Raw genomic sequence first — 20,175 nt, forward strand, 5'->3', positions numbered from 1 at the left:
ATCCAAGAGAATTTGTATATAATAATATAAAATGCATGAAGCAACCCAGGGGGCGGGAGCTCAGGCCTGTAATCCTAGCACTTTGGGAGGCTAAGGCAGGAGGATCGCCTGAGGCCAGGAGCGCTTGAGACCAGTCTGAGGAAGAATGAGACCCTTCTCTACTAAAAATAGAAAAATTGGCTGGGCGTGGTGGCACCTGCCTGTAGTCCCAGCTACTCGGGAGGCTGAGGCAGGAGGATCGCTTCAGCCCAGGAGTTTGAGGTTGCTGTGAGCTATGGTGATGCCACTGCACTCTAGCCCCGACACAGAGTGAGACCCTGTCTCAAAAAAACAAAAAAACGGCCCCGGCGCCCCGCCCAGCGTTTTGAAGCAGAAACGGGCTGCAGCTGCCTCAGAGTGGCCCTGGGCGTGGGGCAGTGCTGGGGAGCCTAGGTTGCTTCCAGTCCGAGTGGGGACTCTGCAGCCAGCGCAGCGTGGCGGGAGCAGCCAGAGCAGCCCCAGAGCAGAAGCAGCAGTCACCGCCGCCGTCCATGGGGCCCAATGAAGTAAACACGGATGTAAATAAGATTGAGGAATTTCTTGAAGAAGTCTTATGCCCTCCCAAGTACTTACAGCTTTCACCAAAACACCCAGAGTCAAAATGCTGCTGGAATGGACATCTTCTGCCAAATTCTCTGCATATATCAAGAATTCAAGGCCAGAGGCTAATGAAGCACTGGAGAGGGGTCTCTTGAAAACACTGCAGAAACTGGATGAGTATCCTAATTCTCCACTCCCTGATGAAATTGATGAAAAGCGTATGGAGGACATTAAGTTTTCTACACGTGAATTTCTGGATGGCAATGAAATGACATTAGCTGATTGCAACCTGCTGCCCAAACTGCATTATTGTCAAGGTGGTGGCCAAAAAATATCACAACTTTGATATTCCAAAAGGAATGACTGGCATCTGGCGATACTTAACTAATGCATATCGTAGGGATGAGTTCATCAATACCTGTCTCAGTGATACGGAGGTTGAAATAGCATATAGTGACGTAGCCAAAAGACTGACCATGTAAAACAGCACTTACGACAGAGATATGTCTTCCCCTAAGAATGTGCTTTTCCTAACAGACTGCTCCTCTTCTTAGAGTAGAAATTATATTTGCATGAATGTGCAGTTATTGAAGATTAGGATCAAGGATAGACAAGGTATAGTAGTTACCTTAAAATATATACTCCTAAGCAGTATATTTTGAAATCCTTTTACCCTGCCTACCTCCCCTACAGGGAGGATATGTCCTCTCCTCTAATTTGGCGACACTCCATCACAAACTTTTCACTTTAGAGGTAGTTTGCCATCTCTCGGGAGCCCTAAACATTGTGTCCGTTCACTGTGTATAGATGGCAGAACTTTGGAGGTGCAAGGTTTAACTGTTAAAACAGTAGCCATGACTTCATCAGGCAGCCCCAAACTCGTGCATAATGCATGGTACAAGGAATATTTATGTATTTTTTTAAATTTTGTAATATTTAGTAAGAGTATATGAAAGGATTGCTACTGTATCAGAAATACTGTTTCAATTTAGTCTATTCTCCTTATGTACTAAAGAATATTGCCACCAGAGAACAGCCTTCCACAGAAAGTCACTACAGATTTTGCTATTTTGCTTTGTAGGTAGATTTTTACTTTTGCCTAAAGACATTTATCCTGCATACCAATTGAAACATCTGACACTGTGTAGAAGCTAAAAGTTTAGAGGGAGAGATGGTTTTCTCAAGATCTTCTGCAAGCATTTTATCCTTATAACAGAAACTGACAGACACCTGAGACTCTGTCTTAATGTGTTTGTCATGTATATTTTGCCCAGTGCCATTCATTTGGAACATTATTGCTTTCTTCTTTTATTTTAAAAAGCTCCTTTTTTAGATAAGCAGAGAGCTCGATACTTGTAGATCTTTTGAGCAACACTACATAAACTGATACTTAGTTGATTTAGCTATAGCAGTACAATGATTAGCAATGTAAAAATTAACACAGAAGTTAACCTAAGGAATGAAAGGTGTTTGTCAAAATATCAAGTAAATTTTTGTTTCTAAAGCATATTTAATGTAGATGGTCTAAAGAATACAATATCCATCCTATATTAAAACGAAATAAAACACAGATTACCAATTTTCTTATTTCACCCTATTTATCTTGCATAGAGGATTTTTCACTCCTTTTGGACTAAATTTTAGTTGTTATGGTGAGTGAGTATTTTTGCCTGTGCAGTTTTGCCTGATGTCAATCATTACACTTCCTTGAGTTAAATTTTTCTTCAGCCATGTTGAGGAATAGCACTTTGCATGTGTTTTTCTTTTATTTTGTTTTTTTCTTTTTAAATTGAAGTCCTAAACAAGAATTCTCTGTGCTCTAACAAGAGAAGATGAACATGGTGAAAACAAAAATTTGCTATGCATTTATTCTTTAAAAAAAAAAAACAAAACAGACTTTCTCAGTACAAATATGAAGACTGTGCTTGTGCCTATAGTACATTTTTTGTAATTTTTTAAACCCAACTTGTGCAGAAAGTGCTATTTCTCATGAGCAATTTTTTGAAATTTTAAGCATATTGCTTTAAAATGGCAGTGGTTTTCCCCCTTTGATATGCTAATATTTAGTAAGCACTGGCTATATGGAAGCAGCCTGACTTTTGTAAGCATACTGCTTTTTTAACCTATCAGTAAATTAGTTTAGTATTGAAAGATAAGAAAAGTTCCATATTGTATCCATTTGGCTCAGGGAAATTCCTTTGCCTTACCTTTCTTAGAACTCCTATTGCTGATAAAAGTTTGAATATCTTTTTGTTAATAAATATTGGATGATGATTTATCTGGTTCCAGGAAGATGCACTATCCAATTATCTATTGCGAAATCATGTTGCAGTAGCTTCAGTGGGTGAAAGTGTCCCATCTGTACTAGTACACAGGCAGGTATCATCACTATTCATCTTTTTAAGTAGTGGCAGCTTGGCATTCAGGTGATATTGAACCTTGCTTCATGGCTTAAGGTATGAAAAAGATTTGAGAGAAGGGGTGTCTGTTCTTTCTAGTGAATGGTGGACTAAGCGGCGCAGGGTGGAGGGCTGGAGGGCTAACCGAGGAAAGAGCTTCATTCCTCACAATAGAGTGATGACAAACCCATTCTGAAACTCAAAGTATTTTCACTTTGGATATTTATTCTCTTCATTGGTTTTTATTTATCCAGTGATTACAACTGGTTCTCTCTGGATGTCCAAGAAAGACAGGTATATTATGACTTTGACAAAGACAGAATTATTTTTCTCTGTGTAAAGACAGATTTTATTACTACTTTATCAGAGAAGTTAGTCAAATGAAATTGAGATTGGCAGGTGGACAAAAGCTAGTAGAAAGGATGATCCCACAACATTCTTTTACCTTGCTGTATGTTTGTGGAAAGATTATAGCTTAAAATATTGAAAGATTTGGGACATAAAAGTTTTCATGGCAGGCAATGTATGTAGTGTATGGGTTGATATAATGGAAATCATCTGATTTTATTTCTACAACTAACAAATCATTCCCCTTCGTTTAAACACCTTTTACATTTTATTACTTCAGTAAGGAGGTTAGAGTCTGAATGGAAGCTCTCACTGTTTTCCAAAGGATTCTGAGAAATTTTGGTATTCAACAGTTGGAAAGCTCTCTTCTATTCCAGTTGATATAACTTCCCTTTTCTGATATAGATACAGATTTTCTATACAGTTCTGTTAGCTTTTTTTTTGTGATGAAATTCAAATAAGATTTCTTGATAACCTTGGCTTTCACAATTTATCTATACAATTATCTATATACAATTAAGAGATTTCTGACGTTTATTCTTACACTAAATGGATCAACTCTAGAATATAGGCATTTTAACTTTACTTCTCTTGGGCTTTGAATCTCTCCAGAGTTGTATGTAGATAGCTTTTATTTCTGTACACCTAAAAAACCCATTTAGAGAATACTACAAAGTAAAAATGAGAGGAAATAGAAATGTATTTTTTCATGAACATTTTGATACACATTTTATCAAGTTTATTGATTCACCAATTTCTTACACTGGTTATAACTGGTATTTAATTCATAGAGAGGGAAGCATTCATTATTGATATATGGACTTTTCTTTACTCCATCCTTTATAAATGATCAAGGTTTGGGCCACTAAACTTGTATTTTTATCATGGAAAAAAATTTCAACCACTCAAGCCATAATGTTGAACCGAATTTTGGAGAATTTTCTTTAAAATTTCTTGAGCAAGCAGATGAAAGCTTATTGTAGAATGCTTGTGTTTTCTTTTCTTTCTGGAACATCAACACCAGCATATTGCTGGCAGCTATTGTATTAAAAAAAAAAGTATATTTTCACTATCAAAAAAACAAAAACAAAACCCAAAATAGATGAAGCAAAAACTGATAGAACTGTAAAGACAAATAGGCATGTCTACAATTTTAATTGGACATGTCAATATTCTTTTCTTAATAATTGATAGAACAAATAGAAAATCAACAGGACAGGCCAGCCGCGGTGGCTCACGCCTGTAATCCTAGCTCTCTGGGAGGCCGAGGCGGGCAGATTGTTTGAGCTCAGGAGTTCACGACCAGCCTGAACAAGAGCGAGACCCTGTCTCTACTAAAAATAGAAAGAAATTAATTGGATAACTAAAAATATATAGAAAAAATTAGCCGGGCATGGTGGCGCATGCCTGTAGTCCCAGCTACTCGGGAGGCTGAGGCAGGAAGATCGCTTGAGCCCAGGAGTTTGAGGTTGCTGTGAGCGAGGATGATGCCACGGCACTCTAGCCTGGGCAACACAGTGAGACTCTGTCTCAAAAAAAAAAAGAAAATCTACAGGACATAGAAGATTTGAAAAGCAGTATCAATCAAATTAATCTATGAACATTTTTAGAACACTCCTCTTCAGAGCAGTATACATATTCTTTGCACGCTTACACAGATCATTTACCAGGATAGACCAAATTCTGGGCCGTGAAACAAGTTTTAAATTCATTAAGTTTAAAAAGATATATGAATCACACAAAGTATGCTTTCTGTCCACGATGGAATTAAACTAGAAATTAATCACAGAAAATGTCTGGAAAATTCTTAAACATTTAGAAACTAAATAACAATCTTCTAAATAACCCGTGAATAAGAGAAGAAATCAAAAGAAAAATTAAACTATTTTGAAGTGAATTAAAATAGAAACAACATATCAGAATTTGTGAGGTGCCACAAAATGATATGTATGGTGAGATTCATAGCAATAAATGTCCATATTAGAATAAAGAGAAATTCTCAATCTATAACCTCAGCTTTCACCTTATGAAATTAGAAAAAAGAGAGTAAGTTAAATCCAAAGTAAGCATAAGAAAAAAATAATAAACATCAAAACAGAAAATAAATAAGAAACAGAAAATCAATAGTGAAACTCAATGAAACCAAAATCTGATTCTTTGGGATCAATAAAATTGATAAAGCTCTAGTCAGATCAGGAAAAAAAACTGAGAAGACATAAAAATTACCGTTATCAAGAATGAGCGAGGTGAAATTTCCACAGATTCAACAGATATTAAAAGGATGTTTGTTTGGACACTTTATCAGGGAACATGATCGCATTTTAAGGGATCTTCAACATCTTAACACAAAGGAGGAACAGAAAGATGACAATTTCAGAAGTTGGTAGTATCATGATGGCTTAGCAGGGGAGATCTCACACGCAAAGCATGGCTTTTAAAATCCCTCAAAGCAGTGCCTACATAGAGGGATGTCTTGATCTCTGCTGAGATTTCATTGCATGGTCAGTTTGTAAGGTACTTCCTAAAATCTTGTAATAGCAATATTATTTCCTCAATTAGTTATAGTAGGAGTTAAACCATTACATATTTTAATAAAACTATAAGAGAAAATGTAAACCTAAAGTATCAGCTATTTACATTACTTTATATTCCAATCGCTATCAACATTAATTCATACATGTCAACATGGATTTATTCAGTGTACTCTTTAGGTGCTATTTTTTAACTAAATGACCTCATATACTTATTTCCAAACACAGATATAGTCCATGTGGATACTATTTTTGAAGTATACATGATATTTAATCATATTGATTACAATCAGTCCTCCATCGCAGAGCACTTAAGAAACTCCTAGTGTTTCACAGTTGTGAATAATAACACTATAACATTGTGTAGACTGGATTTCTTTCTTTTGGATTATTTCCCCTAAGTATTACCCTTGAGTAAAATTGCTGCCCCCTCCCAAAAAGAAGTGACTAGTTTGTCAGTTCTTGCTAAACATTGCCAGATTAGCTCCACGGAAAGTTTGAACAATTCTCGGTGATACAAGGAACACATACATACAATTTTCTCACAGGCCTACCTACATTTGTTTAATTTTTACTGAGGTATAATTAATTATACTTCAATAAAGTGTGCAATTTGATAAGTTGCAATATGTACACCCATGAAACCATATCACATCAAAATAATGAACATATCCATCACCACCAAAAGGTTCTTCATACCCTTTGTATTTCCACCCTCCTGTCCCTCCTATATTCTCAAGAAACCACTGATGTACTTTATGTCACTACAGATTAGTTTAAATTTCGTAGAATTTTATATAAATAGAATCATAAAGCATGCACTTTTTTTGCCTGATTTTACCCAGAATAATTACTTTGCTTTTCATCCATGTTGTAGCATGCATCAATAGTTCATTTTTTATTGCCGACTAGTATTCCATTATGTGGTTATACTGCAGTGCAGTTGGTATACCCATGCACCTGCTGATCAGCACTGGTGGTGTTTCCAGTTTTTGGCCACTACAAAAAAGTTGCTGCAAGCATTTGCATACAAGTCCTTGTAGGAACACCTGCTTTCGTTTTTCCTAGAAAAATACCTAGAAATGGAATGGCTAGATCATATGATAAGTATATGTTTAACTTTTTAAGAACTTTCAAACTGTTTTCCAAAGTGGTTGCCATTTACATTCCCATCAATGATGTATGAGAGTTCCAGTTCCTCCACATACTCGCTAACACTTGTTATATTCAGTCTTTTAAATTTTAGCCATTCTAGCAGATACATAGTGTTACTCCATTGTGGTTTAATTTGCATTTCTTTAATAACTAATAATGAGCATCTTTTCATGTTGTTATTTGCCATTCTTATGTTTTCTTTGGCAAGGTATATGTTCACATAATTTTCCCATTTTTAAATTTAAGGTACATAGGCAATTCATTGGAGAAAAAATACTATGGCAATCCATGGGCAAAAAAAGAACTTCGATTCATACTTCTAACCCTATAAAAAATGAATTCAAAATTGATCATAGACCTAAATGTAGAACCCAAAACTACAAATACTCTAGAATGAAATAGAAGAGAAAATCTGTGACCTTACACTGGGCAAATATTTCTTAGATATAACACCAAAAGCCTAAGAAAAATTGAAAAGTTAGACTTCACTAAAATTAAAAGTTTTTAAAAGACAGTAAAGAAAACAAAAAAGACAAGCCACGAACTGGGAGAAAATATTTGCTAAGTGTATATCTGGTAAAATACTTGTATCCACATACTCGTATTCAATAAAATAAAAACAAGCAACCCAATACACTGCTATATTTGGATTTGTTTATCAGATAAGTAATGTTTGGCAAGTAAAGAACCTTCACTGAGAGACTGAGGCACAGAAGAGGTAAGTTGTGAAGGATAGAAGATCATGTACTGCTGTTACAAGAAGGCAGGCAAAGAGAGGCAACAGAGAAATGGAGTCTGTGCACAGGAAAGGATCTTGAGATGTTTCATGGTTAGATAGACAAAATGTCAAAAGCAAATTATCCTATTTCCTTCCCAGTAACTTCTAGGATCAGCCTTGACAATATGGAACGAGTATAAAGAACAATTTTGCTAATGGCCCAGAGCCTGATTTGAGACTTAGGTAGTAGGATTGGATAGCATGGCATAGATACAGAAGATGTTTGGATTAAAAAGTAGAGAGATGTTTCAAGACTGAGTATGTGGAGTGTAGGGCAATTTTAAGTCATAAGTCACCAAAGGGCCCCTTTTTTTTGACAGACATCACATCCCCACCCACAAATCTGGTCCTGCCATCCTTCGAGGACCAGGTCAAGTGCGTGTCTTTCCATCCTCACCCCAATTCACCCTACGAATGCTTTGCACTGCAATCACTTGTGAAATGGCACTAATAATAGTGATTTTCTGAAGCATAAAATGAGATAGCCAGTGAAAAGCAAATAACATAGTGCTGGAACACGCAGAGCTCAATAAATATTGGTTTCTCATTCCCTTCTCTCCCTTCTATAACCAAATGGAAGGCAAATTGCACTGTTGGCCCCAGTTCAGAGGTTTTTAAAATTTAGAGCTCCTATGTTGAGCTGAGGCTCGTTAAAGGCTCCTGGGTTGAGCACAGAAACTTTTTAAACAACTTGAGTCCAGACTTTGATGTCCCCATTGCCATACATGGCAGAGAGTCAACAGCAGAGTGGGAAGGACCCCAAGTCCCAGAAACAAGTTTGCCATCCTCTGGCAAAAATCAATAGGTAGATAATATTTGTATTCTATGTGGGAATAAAAACATTTTTATGCTCCCTTCCAACTTGCTGAGGGCCTTTCATTAGAGTATCCCTCTGGGTCTTCCCATTCTCCATCACCTGTTTCTCCTCCAGGAAGGCAAAATGAGTTACCTGATTGGTTAATGTGAGAGCAGGACCTCTCAAAGGGTGTATACAGCTCAACCCTCCTTCTGCTGTCTTTCCAGAACAGGCACCACTGGGAGAAGCCTGTGGTTGTCCAGCCCCGGTTGTTGCTGAGTATTTTCGAAGTACAGTGTTAGGAGGTCCACATGATTCAAAATCTAAGTCACATTCCCCTAGACAAGCTTTACCAGTAATAGGGTGGTAATTTGCCTCTAGTGGCCTAATTCCTGGGTCTATCTGCCAGTCAGTTCTGAACTTGCCGGGGGAAGAGAGGTGCCATTTTGGGGCCCCTTCAAAACTCACCCAGCCATCTTCCCTGTGTCCCGTGCACAAACACAGACAAACCTGTGGACCTTCAGCATGAATGTTTAGTGGCATGCCCATGGTCCTCCTGAGGCCCCTATTGCCCTCAGGGTACATTTTCCCACCTGCCTGGTACTCTCAGACTGACATTGCTTCCACCAGGTTTCACATCAGGAAGAGTGATAAGCACACAACAATGGGTCTTTCCTAAAAGGCAAGCAGCAGGTATTGTACTTCTTTTGCATCTCCATACAACCTAGCATAGTTCTGAGCATGTATTAATAGAGCTCTGATAAAGATCTGGAGTACTGAGTTCAAGTTCCACTCTGCCCTCTCCTTGTCACGTAACTTGGTAAATGCCACTTCGCCAATCTGAATCCCCGAATTTCAATCTGAATTCTTTATTTTGTTTGTGTTTTTTTTAAGTGACAATAAGTTAGATTGAAAATGAGCAAGAAGTTGGTCCTTTATTCAATGTGGTAAAAGTGAAATGGTCACAATCTCTGAAGCTTGTTTACATTTTTGGCAAACATAGCTGTATGTTTTTCAGATGTGCTTATGATGTCATCCCATTTAGAATGAAAACTCCAAGATTCCTACTATTTCCCATAAGTGTTCAAATAAAGAACTTGGAACCCAAGAATTCTCAGAAAATGATGTTTGCTGTCATGTCTCCACTTACATGGAGCTGAAATTTTCTAAAATATGCTGTTGCTCTGCTACAGAATTTAACCAAATTCTATTATAGAATTACTAGGGCACTGAATAAATGTAAACCTATGCCACTTATAGTTTTCTTAAGAAGGGGTTGGTAAACTATGGCCCACAGGCCAAATATGGCCCACTGCCTGTTTTTGTAAATAAAGTTTTATTGAATACAACCACACTCATTTGTTTACCTGTCTGTAGCTGCTTTCCTGCTCCAACAGCAGAGGTGAGTTTTTGTAATAGAGACCATGATCTGGGTTTTTACAGAACAAGATTTCTGACTCTCATTCTAAAAAAATCCTTCAGTTAATCTTAAATGATCCGAATTATGCCTCATGAATGTCCTCAACACGTGATTAGGTGACCACAAGAATGTTGCTCATCTTGCCTGATTTTTTCTTCTTAATCTGTAAAAGGAGAGATTTGTCTGTTGTTTCCAGTGTAGGCATTAGTTCCCATTCTGATTCTTAGCCAATGAGTTGTTTCCTTAGTAAGGTCTGATTATTTCTGAATATTTGGAACATCTGTACCTCTTATGAGATAAGAGAAGCATTGGCAGGGGTCTATGAGGACACTTATGTTCCAAGTCTCCACTTTGCTCCTAACTGACTCAACCTCTTGCACTTTGCTTCTGTAAAATGAGGAGCCTGAACAGATGAGGACTGTGTTTCCTTATAAGAGATAATTATGACCCAGTGTGTGAAGTGCCTCATGGAAAGCCACACTGGCTGCTACAAAAGCCAGAGGAATGGCATCACAACTGGATTTACAGAAGAGAAAAGACTCAGCCAAGTCTGCTTGGAGGAAATGCTCAGTCTTGAAGGATGAGGAGGAATTGGTGCTCCTGGAGAATGAACTGCACAGGAAAGCAAAAAGGCTTCTTACTGACGCCATCATTTTATTTGGCTGACTAGGGAAATATTTCAGCAACTAAATCCCAGGAAATATCTCTCTGAATTCAAGCAGACTCTAATGTGTGCATTACACTCTTCTTCAAGATGTGTATCATTGGAGGTCACACTGTCAGCACCTTTTCACAATATAGTCACCTTTTGGGGGGAAAGGATTTTTCTTTTTCTTTTTCATCAGTTATCTAGGTCCCATCTAATTCTTGAAAAAGACATCAGCTACCCCATGCACAATAGACGTGATGCCCACTGTATAGGACACCAAGACTTCTTGAAAAAATAAAGATCAATCAGAGTTTGGACAGTCGTTCCACACCTCTAGTCGAGGTCAAGGGGTGAGATAACTCTGACTTCAAATGACCTTGACAGTGGGATTAGGCAATATGCTTAGGCAGCAGTGATTTTCACGTGGCTAAGCAATCCAAACATCCACAACAATAGATTCTGAAGGGAGGAAAGTTATCTGAAGTGACCTAGCCATGCAATCTCAGCAATAATGATTCCTAAGTAATCGCTAGCTCTCCCACAATTCCTTCGGTACTGTTGTTGCAAGTAGAGTTCATTCATGCATTCAACAAATTTTAGTGAATACACCTATGTATCAGCACTTTCTGTACACTGGGAATATAGCCATAAAGACATGAGACCAAAAAAACCCTAACTCTAAGGCTGACATTCTAGTGTGTCGTCCTAGTATTGAGAAAAGTGCAATGAGTTTTAAATTCTATCTACTGGGACATATTCCTGTTCTGAACAGGCGCCGAGGGACATTTTCCAAAATGGTCTGAGCCAAACCTGAGCCATCCTTCCTCCTGAGACTTTGTTCTTCCATCATATTCTCTGTGTCGTACAACACACAGGACAGGATAAAGCCAAGACAGGTTGATGCTTGTTCCTAATGCACACTCATTATCAAGCCAAATGACTCCAAAAGCCTGAAAACAGATCTATATCAACACTCTGAACAATGCTCATAACCTTTGAACAACTTCTGGGAATCTTGATTAAAAAAATAATCCTAGTTTCTAAAAAGAATTTAGATGCAAAAATGCACATCAGAGCATTATTTAACCTAGCCAAAAAAAGTAAATGTCCAACTGTAAATGAATGTATAAATAAGTTGCTTTTTATAGGAGATAAAAATAACAAACAGCCATTAAGAAGATATTTACAAAGATTCTATGGTAATGTGGGAAAATACTTATTATAAAATGTTAGGTAATCAAGTAGAACAAAAAACTACATATTCAATATAACAAGCATGTTAAAAATCTACTAAGAAAAATAAAAGGCTTGATGGAAATGTCACGAAACACTTCTAGTTAATATACTCAGATATTGAAATTATGAATATTTTCTATTTTTGTATTTTCCATTGTTTCATTAGTAAAAAAATAATAATTTAAAGCCTAAATATAGTTTTTAAAAAGCAAGGAGAATGAGGTAGCAAGAACAAGTATAAAATAGTTTATCATCTTAGCTAAAAACCTGAAATCTGGATTGATTCAAACTACCTAGGTTTGAACTCTGATTCCTCAAGTTACTGTGTGACCTTGAGGAATAGTGTTCACCTAAATGGGCTGGTAGAAGGATTAGTAGCTGATTCACACAGTGTTTAGCACAGAGTGTAACACCTGGTAAAGTACTCAAAATGGTAACAAATCAACACTCCAGTAGCCTCGAGGAAAGAATTCAAACAAGGGAAAAGGCAGGCAAACATTACATTCTGATGCCTCAGGGACAAATAACTCAGAATTGTGCTTTCAGTAGACAATTTTTCCTCAGGCAGAATCAATTTCCAAATCCTTTACTAATATTTTCAAATTTCCTCTGAAGAAGATGGATAGTATGTAGATATTCATTTTATGGGTAATTACTTCCTTATTTTTTCTTTAAATGTGCTGGTCATAATTTATTGTGCAAAGTGCCTTTTGATTTTAAAAACAAGCCTAAAAATTATGTTAATAGGATTGTCAGAAAACACTGACATTATTCTAAGATGATTCTAATGAATCATTATTCTAATGATTCTAATCATTATTCTAAGATGAAATGCCCTCATAAAAAATATTTATGAGGTGTTTATGGCGCTAACAGACAGTAGTTAACTTGAAGATAAAAGTAGTTGTCCATAAAATCATATTTTTCTGTCAAATGTCTGTTCCAAACTCAGTTAAATCAAAAGCTGGTCTCTTAACTCCTACACCCAACATCCTTCTTTCTGTGCAAATGAAACCATCTAAATCTGCGTGAAATAAAGTGATTGATAACTACCCTGGAACCTTGTTCACAACAGTCTTTTAGTAAATATTTGTTGAAAGGATACAAATTTTAGTTCTTATTGCTTGTCACTACTTATTTTTTTAAAAGAGTGGAATTCAGTTAAGATTGCATAAATATTAAATCTTGACTTATAAAGAAGATCCGGAGGTTAAGAGGGGATTAAGGAAAGAGAGGTTGAAATTTATGTTTCTGACACTTCCTTCCCTCCCAAAATGAGGCATCATTTTTTCTCTACGAGAAGATTATGCCTTTCAGCTTCCAGAGGCATTCTTTACCCTAATTTCCAATCTAAATTTCCTTGCTCTTTTGACCCTAGGAATACTCCATTCAAAATAAGGTAGTGCTTCTGTTCAAGGTTTTGATTTGGTTTGGCAACTTTTCTCTGTCCACGGACTGTTATCTCCTACTTAAAGTGGTGATAAGGCCCGGAACCACAGAGGTACCTAGGCTCAGATTTGAATCTTGCTGGGCACTGGCTGTATCATCTTCCTTCAATCACATAACCTTACTCAGCCTGTCTCTTTGTAAAGTAGGCATAATAAATACATATCTCACAAGGTTACAATGGGGCTAAATGAGATCATAGTAAATGACTGGGCACGATAGGCAATAATGTGTTCTTCCCTTTTCCCGTGAGACTTTATTGGGGCTCGACAGTCTTCCTCTGAATCCTTACATCCCTTGGTCTCCTTCCTGTCTTTCCTTCCCAGACGAGGACGCAAGGTTCTCCTGAACTCGTAATTTTTAATGGAGAAAAGCATTTCAGCTCTAAGTTAACTTTGTCCCACTCATATTTCAAGTCCTAGGGAAACTGGAGAGGCAGATGAGTTGGCGATGAGCTTGTTCCCTTTGGGGTGGGGCCTAAGAAGTGGGGCTCTGGCTTAAGCCAGTGGAATCCCAATATCTTCCCTTTCCCACCTCTGAAGTCCGGAGCCCGGATTCTGTCCACCTCCCTCCTCAGACCAACAAAGGCTAAGTCGATCAGAACCCCTGAGCTGAGCTTCCTTCAAGAGGTGCCAACACTAAGACTCTTCCAAGATCCCAGAACCAACCTGCCCCCACCCTGCAAGGGAAAGGTGAAAAAAGAAAGAGACGTGGGGGCGGGTGGCGAGGTGCCCCAGAGAAGCGCAGACTGCACGCAGGTGGACAGGGAAGCGTCCTGGCCAATAGCTCTGCCCAACCTGAGCTTTCCAGCTGCCTCCTGCCCGCGGGGCCTCCTCTCCAGCAGCCCGAGGATTTGGGGGAGGATTTGGGGCCGCTGAGAGGGGCGCGGGGCCCGGGGAAGTGAAGGTCGCGTCTGTCCCGCGGCCGCTTCCCAACTCGCCAGCATGCAGCCCCCAGCCCGGCCCCGGTGCCCGCCCGCCGCTCCTCGCAGCCGTCCGCGCTGCGTCCTCGGCGTGCGCGCTGCGCTCTCCGACGCCGGGAGCCGGGCAGTGCGCTGCGCTTGGCGCCGGCCGGGGGAAAAACACTACCTGTGGAAGTAATGCGCGCAGAAGAGGCCCAGAAGCACAGTCCCAGGCAGTCCGAAGAGGGAGCAGGGCTGCCAGGCGAGGATCCCCGCGGGCACCGCGAAGGCGGGCAGCTCCTGCAGGAACCAGGCGGCACCGGCGGGCAGGCGGGTAGCCGAGGGCGTCAGGCTCTCGGTGTACTTCCCGTAGCCGGAGGGCTTCGCGAGGTACAGCGTCAGTGCCCCCAAGGCAGCTAAAGTGGCGCTGCCTGCCAGCACTGGGCTCTGCTGGCACCGACCCGGCATCGTGCCGCGTTCCCCGCCAGTGGCTGCTGCCCACGTACAGGAGAGCGCGTACCCCACGGCCCCTTTATGTAGCTCGAGACACCACCCTGTGTCCGCCCCTTCGGCCTGGGCTCCCGCCCCTCCATCCTGCCTCCCACCTCAGCGCGGCCCGGGCTCGGCTCAGCAGCGATGCCTTTGTTCCAGGGCTGGCGCTCTGGGACGCGCGGAGGACGAGGGCTTTCGTGGTGCCAAACGGTGTCCTGGGCCCCCGCCTCCGCCCGCGCGCCCGTCCTCTCCACCACTTTCCACTCGTCTCCCCTTAGGCTGCCCCTCGATGACTTGCCCCTCACCCATCAACCTCTGATGTTGCAAATTCTGAACTAAGAAACAGGAAGACAACCCCACTGGGACTGGACGATCCAGCTGGGATCATTCTCCCGCCCCAACACACACCCTCTGGGCCATGGCCACGCGGCCCCCACCCTCAAACCCCGAAGCCGGGATCTCCCTGACCCCTTGTGTTCCTTAGCCACTTCACTCCCACCCAGCCCTGCGGCCTTTCTTTGACCCTGGGCGGGAGGTCGTGGGGCTGCAAGCGTCCGCCAGCCCCTGTGCTCTGGGGCGCCACGCTCCTGAGCCACTCGGCATCAGTGCCAGCGCTGCCCCACCACACCCCCCAGGCAGGTTCCAGCCTCTCCCGGGCCCTCCCCGCGTGCGTCCCTGGGCCATTCGCCTTGGTCAAAGAGGCCCGTCAGCTGAGCTCCGGTGCTGACGCACGGATGGGGCCAGGACTGCGGTCCCGTCTGTTCGCCCCAGACTCGGAGTGGCCCAGACTCAGGCTAAACTCTAGGGCTTATCCCGCGGGATGCTCTTTCCCAGCTCCTGGAGCCACTGAGCCGGGTTCCCTGAGGTGGTGGCATTGGTGATGCCGCTGCTTTCTGAACCGGGGTCTAGCCATGGCACATCCAGACGCGGTTCTTCCTCTCTTGCGTGTCCCGCCTTTATCTCATCCTCCACCCTTTCGTTTTCCTACCTCTCCCCTTTCTTGATTCAGCATCCAGGTTTCCTTGGCTGCCTCCTCCTCTGTTTTCTACCCCTTCTTTTTCCTTCTTCCTTCTTCCCTCTACCTGGCTTTCTCCTTGCGGATTGACCTCCTCTTCCCACCTGATGTTCACCTCACTTTTCCATCTTCTTGTCCCACTTTCCTTGATTACTTTATCCCTGTTTTCTCCTCTGGCCCCTACTTGGGGCTCCACTTCAGTCCTTCTCGCGTTTCACTCTCCCCTTGCTTTGGAGCTTTCTTCTTCCTTCTCCCTTAGCTCCAACTCGTCACCTCTCAGGAAGTCCAGTTGGTATTTCCCCAGCACTCCTGACCGCCATGCCAGCTGTTCCGGTGAAAGGCACACTCCCTCATCTGCTCCAGTTTGGGGTTATCTCCTGACTCCTGGGACACCTGGCATAGGGTGATGCTTTAGTGCTACAGGGCATCCTCTGCTTGCTGACCAAGAGGTATTTATCATCTCCCTGTTGGGTTAAAAATTAAATATTCACAGTAATCATGCTTCAGTTTTTAATTGATCGTGACATACAATCACCCCTATGAATGAAGTATTTTCCATAGAATAACCAGGTGTCAGCCACCACAGCTGTCTCCAGCTGTCTTTGCACTGGCTTTACAGTGCAGGTCGAATCCCAGCTTCCTCAGCTACTACCTGCTTATTGAGGACGCCCAAATCTAGATCTGCAGCAAAGACCTGAGCTGAGCTGCTGAAAAACTTCACTTTGAATGCCCTTCAGAGATCTCAAAATCACCATCCTGCTCAAAACTGAGCCCATTTATCTCTCCCTCCACCCCACCGACACCCAAATCCTCCCTCTATGTTCCTGGTTGTTACCTCTTCTCTCAATAGCCACAGCCTCCCTGGAAAGCCGGCTTGTAGACCCGGGAAACTGAAGATCCCATGATGCCATGCAGCATTATGAGAACAAGCAATGTGACATTTCCAACCCAGTTCAATGGAATAACTTTTTTTAAATGAAATTTCTCCTGTCTCAATTTCCTCCTCTTTAAGTGTCTTCTAACTTTGCCCAATTTTGGTCTTCATTATCTTTCTTCCACTACTTTACCAGTTAGCTTTTGCTGAGTAACAAACCACCTTAAAAACCAATGATGTAATAAAACCAATCATCTTCAGCTTATGCATCTGTGGGTTGGCTCAGGCATCAACTGATCCAAGCTGGACTTTGCTGATCTTGACTGTGCTCATTTATTCACCTGTGGAGCAACTTAGAGCCCAGCTCCAGGCAGAAATTCATAACTGCACTACAATAAATGGTAAAGAAAGTTCTTCTGGCTGAAAGGAAAACATATCTGATGAAAACATGGCTCCTCAGCAAAAAAAAAAAAAAAAAAAAAAAAAAAAACACATAGAGCATCAGAAATGGACATCAGGTAAATGCAAAAAAAAAAAAAAACTATTTTTGCCCATTTCTTCTTAATATTCTTTAATCAATAAGTTATAGATTGAATGGTTGTGTCCTCCAAAATTCACATGATGAAATCCTTATCCCCAAAGTGATGGTTTTAGGAAGTAGAGCTTTAGGGAGGTAATTAGTTCACGAGGGTAGAGTCTTCATGAATGGCAATAGTCCCCATATAAGAAGAAAGATGATCTCTCTCTCTCTACCTCTCTCCCCTGCCCCCCACTCAGTGTAAGGATACAATGAGAAGAGAGCCATCTACAGAAAGATGTGCCTTCACCAGATACTGGATCTGCTGGCATCTTGATCTTGGCATTCCCAGACTCTAAAACTGTGAGAAATAAACATGTTGTTTAAGCAACCCAGTCTATAGTATTCCATTGTAGCACCTTCAACTAAGACACTATATAACTTTGTATAATTGTATTATAGCATTGTTTTATAAAATTTATAATGTACATTGATGCACCACATATACAACGATAACATAAAGGACAGAGAGATATGAATTTATAAACTTTCAAGATTTCTATTTTTTATGTGAAATAATGCATTACAGCTATATCTACACAGTGAAAGTTTTAATGTATATTGAAATCCCTAAGGCACCCTTACTAAGGCACCCTTATAAAAATAACTACAAATTCAACAGAAAATTAAGACAAAATCCAAAAAATAATCAAATATACAAAGGGGGAAAGGAAAGGAGTAACAGAACAAAACACAGAAGAAATGAATGGTTGGAATTGCTTAAAAGAGCACTATCTCTATGTTCAGATGACATGATCTTACTCATAAAACACTAAAAATAACTATTAGAACTAATAAACAAATTCAGCAAGATTATAAAATACAGGATCAATATACAAAATCAATTGTATTCCTATATACTAGCAATGAAAATCTGAAATAAAATTACAAAATACAATTACACAATCCATTTACAATAGCACCAAAGAGAACAAAAACATAGAAATTTAACAAAAGTAGTGCAAGCAGGGGACAATTAATCCAGGGTACTTGGAAGTAGCTGCCCCACCTCTGACAGAGTGTCTAGTATACCCAGGATTCCATGGAGCTTGGGGCTCACACCTTTCCCTCCAAAAAGCACACAGCACTTTTGTGTGCCTAAAGTATAAAAGCTACTGTCTCCCCTGAGGGAGGGAAAAGCTAGCAGTACTCTCCTTGAGCTGCCCATCTCTTCTGGGAGGGGCCTACCCTCCCTAGAGGCAAGTCCGTGGCATAACCACACCTCCCCTGCTGGTGCATTTCAGCCAAAGCCCACAGCCAGTCTGGTAGCCCTGTACACAGTGGGTTGAGCTGCCTCGACCACCTCTGCTGCAGCTGGGCTGAGGTGGGAGCTGGGAATCTGGGCACTTTTGTGCCTCCAAAGGACAGACACTGCTGTCACTGCTGAGAAAGGTAATACGAGTGTCTGTGTGTCCCACAACTGCCTGCCTTGCTAATCTCAAGAGGGGTCTACCCCTCCTGTCACAGGCTCACATTACATCCACCCCACTCCTGCCTGAGCATTCTTCTGGAGCAGAAGATCACCACATCCTTCACTATCACAGCCAGTGCCTGAACCCAGGGAGGGCAAGTTTGCCAGCTCAGTTTTGGTCTGGTCCCTCCAGGATTCAAGCATGCCATCCAGGGTCCTGGGAACTGGGGAATACTTAATCTAGTACACAACTTCTGGTACCTTAACACTCTCCAAGAGGTCTGAGGTCCAACCGACCCAAATTGTCAGCAATACCACAGTGGGTACCCACCTTCCCAAGCCAAAAGGCAGTGTACCTCATCATCTCTACTGAGCAGCAGAGTTCCTAGCAGAGAGAACACGTGAATCACAAAGCTCTCTGTTTTGAGCTGAGGGAAGATGAGAAACCAGAATAAGAACTCTGGCAATATGAAAAAGCAGGCTGTTTTGATATCCCAAAAAGATCACACCAGTTCTCCAGCAATGGATTACAACCAAAAGGAAATTTTTGAAATGTCAGATATGGATTTCAAAATATGGATCTCAAGTAAGGTTGATGGGATCAGTGAGAAAGTTGAAAATTAACACAAAGAAACCAAAAATATAATTTAGGACATGAATGAAATATTCAATAAAGAGATAGATATTTTAAAAAATAACAGAACTGGAAATGAGACAGTCATTTAGAGAATTTCAAAATATAGTGGAAAGTTTTAACAACAGACAAGAAAGAATTTTAGAGCTTGAAGATAAGGCTTCTGAATTAACCTAGTCAGTCAAAAAAGAATAAAGAGAAATGAAAAAAGTCCCCCCAAAATATGGGATATGTAAAATGTCCAAAGAATAAGAATCATAAGTATCCATAAAGGAGAAGAAGAAAAAACAAAGAGCATGGAAAACCTATTTGAGAGAATAATGGAGGAAAACTTTGCTAGAGACTTAAACATCCAGATACAAGAAAGTCATCAAACTCCTGGAAGATTCATTGCAAATAGGACATCACCAAGACTCATCAGTCTGGTCAAAGTTAAAGTGAAGGAGAAAATGCTACAAGCTATGAGATGAAGGCATCAAGTAATTTACAAAGGAAAACCCATCAGACTAACAGCAGATTTCTCAGCAGAAACTTTACAAACAAGAATGGATTGGGGTCCTATCTTTAGTATTGTTAAATAGAATAACTGATCAGTCAAGAATTTTGTATCATGCAAAATTATGCTTCATAGATGAAGAAGAAATGAAATCTTTCCCAGACAAGCAAACACTAAGGGAATTTGTCGCCGCTAGACCTGCCCTATAAGAAATACTCAAAAGTGCTCTAAACTCCAGAAAAAATAGTCAATACTCACCAGTGTAAAAATACTCAAAAGTAAAAACTCACAACTCTTATAAAACACTAACACAAGGAAGAAGACAAAGCAACTAGGTAACAACAAACATGATAACTGGAACAGTATCTCACTTACCAAAATTAACATTAAATTTATATGGTCTAAATACCCCACTTAGAAGATATAGTTTGACAGAAT

At 40.6% G+C, this 20,175-nt stretch overlaps 1 protein-coding gene and 1 pseudogene across 1 annotated transcript in view; one reads left to right on the plus strand and one right to left on the minus strand.

The window, feature by feature from the left end:
* SRD5A2 (steroid-5-alpha-reductase, alpha polypeptide 2 (3-oxo-5 alpha-steroid delta 4-dehydrogenase alpha 2)) overlaps nt 1-14,706 on the minus strand; it is an 82,336-nt gene extending 67,630 nt beyond the window's left edge. The window contains exon 1 of the mRNA XM_012652420.1: nt 14,426-14,706. Within this exon, the coding sequence (XP_012507874.1) occupies nt 14,426-14,706 (281 nt within the window). The remainder of the gene's footprint in view (nt 1-14,425) is intronic.
* On the plus strand, nt 531-1,061 carry LOC105816859 (annotated as a pseudogene).
* Nucleotides 14,707-20,175: the final 5,469 nt, after the last annotated feature.

Source organism: Propithecus coquereli, unplaced genomic scaffold (genome assembly GCF_000956105.1).
Source record: "Propithecus coquereli isolate 6110/MARCELLA unplaced genomic scaffold, Pcoq_1.0 Scaffold39, whole genome shotgun sequence".
In the NCBI taxonomy this organism is placed as follows: Eukaryota; Metazoa; Chordata; class Mammalia; order Primates; family Indriidae; genus Propithecus; species Propithecus coquereli.